The sequence below is a fragment of the Rhinopithecus bieti genome, unplaced genomic scaffold, assembly GCF_001698545.2.
Source record: "Rhinopithecus bieti isolate Rb0 unplaced genomic scaffold, ASM169854v2 scaffold_788, whole genome shotgun sequence".
Taxonomy (NCBI): Eukaryota; Metazoa; Chordata; class Mammalia; order Primates; family Cercopithecidae; genus Rhinopithecus; species Rhinopithecus bieti.
Window position 1 is genome coordinate 2,770,554 of NW_016803416.1, and position 9,454 is coordinate 2,780,007.

Here is a 9,454-nt window from a genome sequence, read left to right on the forward strand (position 1 = left end):
AAAAGACATGAGTGGATAAATACACCAGAAATTAGAATATTAATCCAAAAGATCCAACATAACATTGAGAAATGGTCTTGAGAGACAGGGATGGGGACAGAGAGGTGGAGGTAACGAAATTATAAGGAGCCAACACAAGAAAATTTATAATACTGTTGGACAATTATTTCCAGACTTAAAGGATCTACAGTTAGCCAATACAGTAAATGCAAAAAGGTCCACATTAAGGCCATATCATTGAAATTTCAGAATAGCTGGTATTTTAAAAAACCCAGAAAACTTCTAAAGAGAGAAAAAACATATTCTGTAGAAACTGTAGAAAATATGAACGACATCAAATTTCTCAGCAGCAACACTAAAAGCTAAAATACAATAGAATAATATCTTTACACCTCAGGGTAAAAATTATTTTCATACTGGGATCTTATATCCGGCCAAAATATCATATAATTTGAAGGTACAATTACTATATTTTTAGACTTTCAATGTCTCAAAAATTTATCTGAAGTCCACTCCCTTTCAGGAAACTACTAGAAGACACACTATATTAAAATGAAGGATGAAACCAAGAAAAAAAAAGATGCAGATGTCAGAAAAGGAGTTGTATAATAATAATATCAATTCCTAGACAATAGTAAAGATGAGTCTCAGGATAACAGTTTGCCAACAAGCCTTCCAATCTTAATGGAGCAATAAGTTTGAGGGTTCCCAAAGAAATTTCTAAGAAAAGTAATGGAAACTAATAGAAGACTTTATGTTTCTACGAAACTGACAAATCTCAAATAATTAGTAGTTACGATGGGTTTGGTACATAGAAAGCTATGCAAAAAAAAAAAAAAAAAGCAATTATTAAACCTAGGGAGAAACAAAATTAGTACATGAAACACAATGTAATCAATCATAATGTGCTAGGTGCCTCTGCTGTGAATAATTGTTACAGGCCCATTATATTATAAACATTATTGGATTAAAATTGTAATATTAGATTACTAGGATTAAAAGAAGGAAAATGTGTGTGGAAGATGTAGACGTAGGAATGAGAAAAACATCTCCATCTTCCATATTGAGAAGTCAATGAGAAAAAAATAAAAAGCAGAGTATCAGTTTAAGTTTGTTACTTAAAAATACAAAGGAGACAAATTAAGAAGCACTAAAATAATTATTTTACTAATAATTAAATACTCCTATAGGTATTCTTATAGGAGTAAGACTCAAGAGTGGACAGCAAGCAGTGGGAGGCTTCTGATTTTGTCTCATAAGCCTGTTAAAACCATTTGATTTTTTTTTTTTGTAAATCAGCTTTCCCAGGTTGAATATTTGCTTTTTTTAAAATTTTTATTATTTTTTTTAAGATGGAGTCTCACTCTGTTGCTCAGGCTGGAGTGCAGTGGTGTGATCTCGGCTCACTGCAACCTCCATCTCCCGGGTTCAAGTGATTCTCCTACCTCAACCTCCCAAGTAGCTGGTACTATAGGCATGCGTCACCACGCCTGGTTAATTTTTATATTTTTAGTAGAGATGGGGTTTCACTATGTTGGCCAGGCTGGTCTTGAACTCTTAACCTCAAGCACTCTACCCACCTCAGCCTCCCAAAGTACTGGGATTACAGACATGAGCTACCATGCCTAGCCTTGATTTTTTTAAATGTGGTTTTATAATATGAAATTTGAAATGCAAAAAAGAAATTATTATGTGTTTGCATGTTACTTTCTAAATGCTTTATTTTAAAAGTCACTCTACTAAGTTTCATCTTTTATAAACTGTATAAAGTTAAATTAACTCGCAAGAGAGAACTTTAATCCACTAAGTACTTACGTGAATGGACAAAGCTGAAACCAAGTCCAAAATTGAGTTATATCAGTTTGTCAAGAAACCCCTTCTGGAGATGAGGTTGTCCTTGTGTTGCTATCCTGTTTTAACTAGTAAAATACTTCTGCCTTAGGATATGCTTTTTTCATATCCTGGAATTTATTTTCCTTCCAGGAAAATATCATGAAGCTGGATGCGTGATCATTCAAATGCACAAGAACAGATGTTGCTGGGTCTCTGTCAAGCACTGAGCAAACGTTTTGATGTGTCATTTCTTCCAGTTACTGTGGATGAATAGCACAAGAATGGTGTGTTAGTTTGGGGCTTGCCGTAACAAGTTACCCCAAACTTGGTGCCCTAATACAGCAGACCTTTATTATCTCATACTTCTCAAGGCCACAAGTACAAAATCAAGGTGTAGGGAGTAGAGAACTCTATTCTGCAGGCTGGAGGGGAGAAGCACTCCTTGCCTCTGACAGTTTATGGTGGCTGCAAGCCCATTCTTTAGTTTGTTGTTGTGTAACTCTCATTTCTGCCTTGGTCTGCACATGGCCTTCTCCTTTTGTCTCTGTCTCCCTCCTTTGGGTGTCTCTTCTAAGACCCTAGTCACTGGATTTAGGATCCACCCAGATAATCTGGGATGATCTCATCTTGAGACTCTTAGCTTAATTATGTTTGCAAAGACCCTTTTGTCACATAAGGTCACATTCACAGGTTCCTGGGTTAGATGTGGATATATATATATTCTTAAGGCCACAATTCTATTCTCTCTCTCTCTCTCTCTCTCTCTCTCTCTCTCTCTCTCTCTCTCTCTCTCCCCCCCCCCCCCCCCCTCTCTCCCCCCCCCCCCCCCCCCACACACACACACACACACACACACATGCAAAGAGTAGAGGAATAACGGGGCAAATATCACTTGTTATTTACTTGAATGACAGGTCATATTTGGACAAACACAAAGCTAAGCCTGGAATTCCAATATCTTGGGAACTGAAAGATGAAAGCAGTCCGAAAAAGTAGAACTATGAAGACAGTTTTATAAACCAGCCACTCATTCTTTTCTTTTTAGATTTACCATTAACCTCTTCCACTTTTATGCCATCTGTAAACTTGACTGGCTTGTTGTCTATTTTAAAACCACATTTTAAGGCAAAAACAGTGTTGGCTTGTTCTCAGCAACTTCATTTTCTGAATAAACAAGACTGAACCCTTTTAAATGTCAGTAGAAATCTTTCTGAGAAGCACTATTTTTTTGCACACTAAAGACGATATACTTAACATCATTCAACCACTTTCTTTTGTGTATTCAATCATCTTTCCCATTTTAAAATTAAGTAATGTTTTATATAAAATATGTGAATTCTCTGTAGCAATTTAAATTTTGATGTAGTATTTTCTACATTATATAGGAATATATTTTTATGCTTTACTGAGTAAAAAAAAAAAAAAAGGGAGGGGGACAGAATATGCCAAGAAAATTTTTTAAGGACTATTATTTGTTTGAAATGGCGACCAGTTAATTTCTATATACAAATGCAATGATTCTGTTCTCATTGTATGCCAGGAAATGTTTGAAAATAAACAAATAGTGAAATAGACTTAGGGTAGTCTAAACAATTTAAAGAGTACCAATTTTCTTAGAATCATAGAATTTAGAAAGAATGTTAAATATGAAGTCCAAACTCACTTTATATGCCTCGTGGCAATTGACATTACATGATTTGCCCTATGTCACATATTTGGCTATGACAGATGTAAAATTTCAGGTTCCTAACATCATTCTATTCTCACGATTTTTCTCACTGTTAACCTGACAAATGCATCCACTTTGGACGTTTTAAGTATTTGTGGAAAATTAATGCATCCTCAATGCTTGAGAATGTTCATCTTTGTGAAACCAAATAGTATTTTAAAAGCAGGATTTTGGGAAATAAATTTGTATTTGATTTTTTTTTTTTTTTTTGGTCACGTTTTCAACAGATGACCTCACTCAAACTGCTTAATTTTTTTGAGCCTCAGCTGCTTTGTTTGCAAAATGAAAGGACTATTTTGAGACTAAATCTAATCCACAGGACTATTTTGAGACTAAATAAACTCAAGTTGAGACTAGCTCTCAGCCTGCATAAAATGACTATTCAATCAGTGCCAGTTTCCTTCCCTGTGCTGCTTATGAAAAAGTCAGTCCGTTACACTATAAACCTGTTGTGATGTATTCAGTTGTCTCCCTCCCACCTCAAAATTCGTGTGTTGAAGTTCTGATCCCCAATACCTCAGAGCAAATTTCTGCTGTTTAAGTCAGGGGTCCCCAATCCCCAGGCCACAGACTGGTATCAGTTTGGGACCTGTTAGGTACAGGGCTGTACAGCAAGAGGTGAGTGGCGGGTGAGCCTGCCAAGTTTCATCTCTATTTACAGCTGCCCCTCATCAGTCACATTACTGCCTGAGTTCCACCTCCTCTCAGATCAGCAGTGGCATTAGATGCTCGTAGGAGCGCAAACCCTATTGTGAATTGTGCAAGTGGGGATTTAGGTTGCCTGATATTTAGGAGAATCTAATGCCTGATGATCTGCCACTGGCTCCTATCATCCCCAGATGGGAGCGTCTAGTTGCAGTAAAACACATTCAGGGCTCCCACTGATTCTACAATATAGTGAGTTGTGTAATTATTTCATTATATAATACAATGTAAATAATAAAAATAAAGTATACAATAAATGTAATGTGCTTGAGGCCAGGCACAGTGGCTGACACCTATAATCCCAGCACTTACGGAGGCCAAGGCGGGCGGATCACTTGAGGTCAAGAGTTGGAGACCAGCCTGGCCAACGTGGTGAAACCCCGACTGTGCTAAAAATACAAAAAATTAGCCAGGTACAGTGGTGCATACCTGTAATCTCAGCTACTCGGGAGGCTGAAGCATGAGAATCACTTGAAACCCGGAGGCAGAGGTTACATTGAGCCGAGCTCATGCAACTGTACTCCAGCCTAGGCAACAGCGGGACTCCGTCTCAAAAAAAAAAAAAAAAAAAAGTGCCTGAATCATCCTGAAACTATTTCCCCATCTTCCCCATAGAAAAATTGTCTTCCACCAGACTGGTCCCTGGTGTCAAAAGGGTTGGCACTGGTTTCACCCAACTGGCCACTGGTGTAAGTCACTCAGTTTGTGGTGCTTTGTTATGGCAGCCCTAGCAAACTAATGCACCTGTATTTCTTGGATTGATGGTTACTTATAATGACATTTCTTAGGGATAGTTTTGCAGCAGTCAGTCTGTATCAGGATCTGTAAGGTCCTTCTTTTCCAATTTCAAGGAAAGCAGGTCCAAAATCTCTTTCACCTAACTCTTAGTTGAGATGCCTGTTCAAGAATGGAGAAGGTAAGGGCCCTCTCCAATATATGTGATTCTGGTTTCAATCTTCCAATATCTTGCTATGCCTATACTATTTGTACAGGTTATAGGTTTGTGGAATAGAGATCCCGATCTCTGTATCTCTATCTATATCTGATCTACATACTCTACATCTAAATCTATTGAGCTTTCTGTGAAACATACCACAAGTTTTTCCCCCTTGTTTTATAAAAAACTTGCTGAAAACACCGCTTTAATCAAATCGTCATGTCATACCCTCTCATACATTTTTATTTACCATAATTTGCCCTCTGTTAACACGTTGTTAGACAATTGAAGGCCTTTCCCCTTTCTGCCACATCCCTTCAAATGAAGCTTTGCCCACATTTCAGAGTATTTCCTTGAGATAGCGCACAGAAAGGCTAAAAGCTATAAACCAGGCCAAAGGTTATAAACATTTTAACATTCCTAATACTTATCACCAAGTTGCTTCACAGAAAAGCTGGTTGTTCTTTCCTTTTGAACTTAATCACAAGAGAATAATCTTGGTAGCAAGAGAAAGAAGGCCATGGAGGGCATTGGAAGCATTAGCGTTCAACAGGCACAAGCAGGTAATAAATATCACTTTATGAAAAGCTCAAAGCCATGCATGGTGTTTGCATAACATGTTGCTAACTGAAGACCTCTCTGGTTCACAACCTTTCTGAAACTCAGCATTGAAATGCAACATAGCCTATTAAATTGTCAGCTCAAGTACTCAGCAGAAGGCATCTCTATCTTCTTTGCTCTTAGGGATGTTTCTACTGACATGCACACTGGAGTTCAGAGATAATTTTCAATAAACTGTTGTCACTTGAAAATAAACAGTCTGGACAATGTATGGTCCATCTGGAATACTGAGAAAATAAACAATCTAGGGTATGCTTCCTTCCTGCCTCTGTAGCCCTTTTTGGAATGTGTGTTCCAAATACTTCCCGTTCTTCCCCACAGCAGGAGGTTTTATTTAAAATAAAGCTGTTTATTTGGCATTTCTGGGAGACCCTTTTCTGAGGAACCACAGCAATGAATGGCCTTGCATCCTTGCTTCGAAGAAACCAATTTATCCTCCTGGTACTATTTCTTTTGCAAATTCAGAGTCTGGGTCTGGATATCGATAGCCGTCCTACCGCTGAAGTCTGTGCCACACACACAATTTCACCAGGACCCAAAGGTGAGGAAAGAAAACCACGATTTTCATGTATAATAAATATGATCTCTTCCCTCATCTCTGAACCCCTTCCTAGATTTCAATGACTTTCTCTTCTCTCCTCCCTAGTTTCCTCCCACTTCCCTTCTATTTTGGAAAATCAGGATTTTCCAAATCTGGTCTGTTACTTATTTAAAGCTCTCCCTTGATGTTAGGTAAGAGGATGTTGGGAAGGGGAAACCCAGGACAGAGATCTGAGGGAACTTACCCGGGGCAGGGGGAAATTCCCTGTTCCGTTCTGCTCCGGGACAGATGCACAATCCAAGCATGAGTCTTCAGAAGTCCTTTCCTTCCTTAAAAGGATCTCTATTCTTGAGCTGTTTGTATTCTCCTCCTTTCTAATACTGATGCTGGTGAAGCTGTTTAAGTAAAGGGTCAGTAAAATAAAACTTAAATTTTAAATACATATTTCATGAGTTAATGGGATCCTGAGTTCCAACGTAGAGGATGGAAACATTTTGTCAAGCATCGTAGGTAGTATATAAATGACCATTTCTTTATTTGGAAGTGTAGTCTTTGGGGCCAAGTGCTTTCTGCTCAAGAACGGTAGAATATTGCAAAATGTTCTCCAGTAGAGCCAAGGTCCAAATATGCTTTAAGCAACCAGTAGATAAAAAAATCTATTTTTCTGGTTTTAGCTTTTACCCTTTTGTTCTGAAAGTGGTCACGGCACTGCAGATTGATGCTCCCTTATTAGTAATTCATGATGTTTCTCCAGGCTATAGGGTGGAAGAATTGCAGCTGCTTAAAATTTTAAGTAGAAAAAAGTGTTTTCAAAAAAAAAAAAAATCAGAAATACGTTGCCCCATGCTTGCCAGTTATTTAAATGTGTATTGCTTAAAGTGCATTTTTCTTAATCACTGAATTAATTTTCCTTTAAGATTGCAATCCAAGTTTTAACCTTTGATACGATAAAATAAATGCTGTAAGGAACAATGAGACCTTAGAACTTCCAAATAATTTCTTGGGTGAATAAACGAATAATGTGAGGGCAAATGTTCAGAAAGAAAGTGTTGATTAGAAATAAAGTATTTACTTAAAACCTTTACTGAACTTTCCTTAGAGTATAGGAAACTTTAGATTATTCCTGGGGTGTCATGGGAGGCATCGAAAATTAAAGTTTTCCTTGTCCCTGCAAATGGGAGAATCCATTTGAGAATAGTACTGTTTTTTACTTAGTAGAAAATTTCTCCCTTCCCATTTTCCCATTAGAAACCCTGTTAAGATTTCAAACAGTGGAAATCTCACTAACTTTCCTCCTGAGCACGTGCAGACATTATGAGATAATTAGCCAGACTGTGACAAAATGAAGTGAGTGCTCCTGGGGAGAAGGATTTGGGAAGCGGTGCTCTAGAACCCTGGGTTCTAGAACCAAGTTTGTTTGTTATGTTCTTGGGTTTGATTTCCTCTTCTTCATCTAGAGCTTGGAAACTGCATCAAATGGACTCTAAATTTTATTTTTAATAAAATTTTATTCTTAATAAAATAAATTCTTAATAAAAGTTAATAAATTTTATTCTTAATAAAGAAATTCATGATCCTCGAATGTACTGAATACCTACTAAGTTCCAGGCATCATGTTAGCTGCTAGGGGCTGGAAACTAAGATAAGGAACCTGACTTAGCTCTTGTATCTACATACCAAGCTTTGTATTCTATTACAGACTCTTGAGGTTGGCACCAGTTAATTTATGCTTTTTCTTTGAAAATTTCCTACACACCTAAATGCACCTAAAGCAACACGAGTATATTCATATTCATCACTGCCTTTCCTCTGCTCTAGGAACTGTGCTAGATATAAGTACACCAGAAACAAAGACATGATACCTTCTCTTAAGATGTGAACAGTGGGCCAGGTGTGTTGCCTGTAATCCCAACACTTTGGGAGGTCAAGGCAGGTGGCTCACTTGAGCCCAACAGTTTGAGACCAGCCTGAGTGACATAAAGAGACCCCATCTCTACAAAAAATTAAAATAATATTTTAATTAGCCAGGTGTGGTGGTGCACACCTGTAGTCCCAGTTACTTGGGCGTCTGAGGCAGGAGGATTGCTTGAGTCCAGACAGTTGAGCCTGCATGGGCCATGATCATGCCACTTCACTCCAGCCTGGACAACAGAGTGAGACCCCCATCTCAATATATATATACATATATATATACACACACATATATACACATATACATATATGTGTATATATACGTATCTCTCTCACACACACACTGCCATCAACTCTACCTTGTTCCTTCATGAATACACAACCCCTCCCTACTCCAAAATAAGGCAGATATGTACATTTACCTCTACAAAATTAAAAAAGAATAATATGATGGCTAAGCAAATGTTTTAAAGGACTGGTTTATTACTGTTTTTTCAATATTTTTTCCCTAAGATCAAGCTAGTCTTAATACTTTTCTCCATGGCTAATCATCTCATTACTGTGTTTACTAGCACTGCAGCACAGTGCTCAGAAATTTCTAGATACTCTGGGAAACAGATGGTGAAAGGGATTTTCCCTAAATTCATTTGGGAGAGTGAAAACTAAATAATTTATTTAGAATTGCAGAATGCCATTTGTGAAAACCCAGTAATGCTAACCAATTATAGTATATATTGACCAATATACAGATATTTTTAAAGTCTTATTTCCCAGACATGGCTTAGTGGAAAGAAAGACACTGGAGTCAATCTGACTATCTTCAGCATGTTGTTACATCTGTTACACTTCAGTGTCTTCATTTGCAAAGTGAGCCTTCGTCACAGACCTGTTTTCAGAATTATCATAACCAATGTGAACTTTAAGCTGTGTAGACATCATCAATAGAAATTTTAACAAATTGTATTCTATCTTTTCCTTCTCTTGCTATCTAAGTCTGTCAAATAACAATTTTGAGAATAAGTTATCAAAACATCTCTGTTGCAAGCCATCATTATTTTTCTTTCTATGCCTTAAACTTATTGTTTATGTTACCTAATAGGAAAATGAAATTCATTCTCTCTCTCTCTCTGTCTCTCTGTCTCTCTCTCTCTCTCTCTCCCCACCTCCCTCCCTCTCT

General features: G+C 37.5%; 1 protein-coding gene across 1 annotated transcript in view; it reads left to right on the forward strand.

Annotated features, from left to right (window-relative positions):
• The first annotated feature begins 6,122 nt into the window (after window positions 1-6,122).
• The window catches only part of COLEC10 (collectin subfamily member 10), a 40,933-nt gene continuing 37,601 nt past the window's right edge, over window positions 6,123-9,454 (forward strand). The window contains exon 1 of the mRNA XM_017882820.1: window positions 6,123-6,366. Coding sequence (XP_017738309.1) covers window positions 6,219-6,366 — 148 coding nt within the window. The 5' untranslated portion in view covers window positions 6,123-6,218. The remainder of the gene's footprint in view (window positions 6,367-9,454) is intronic.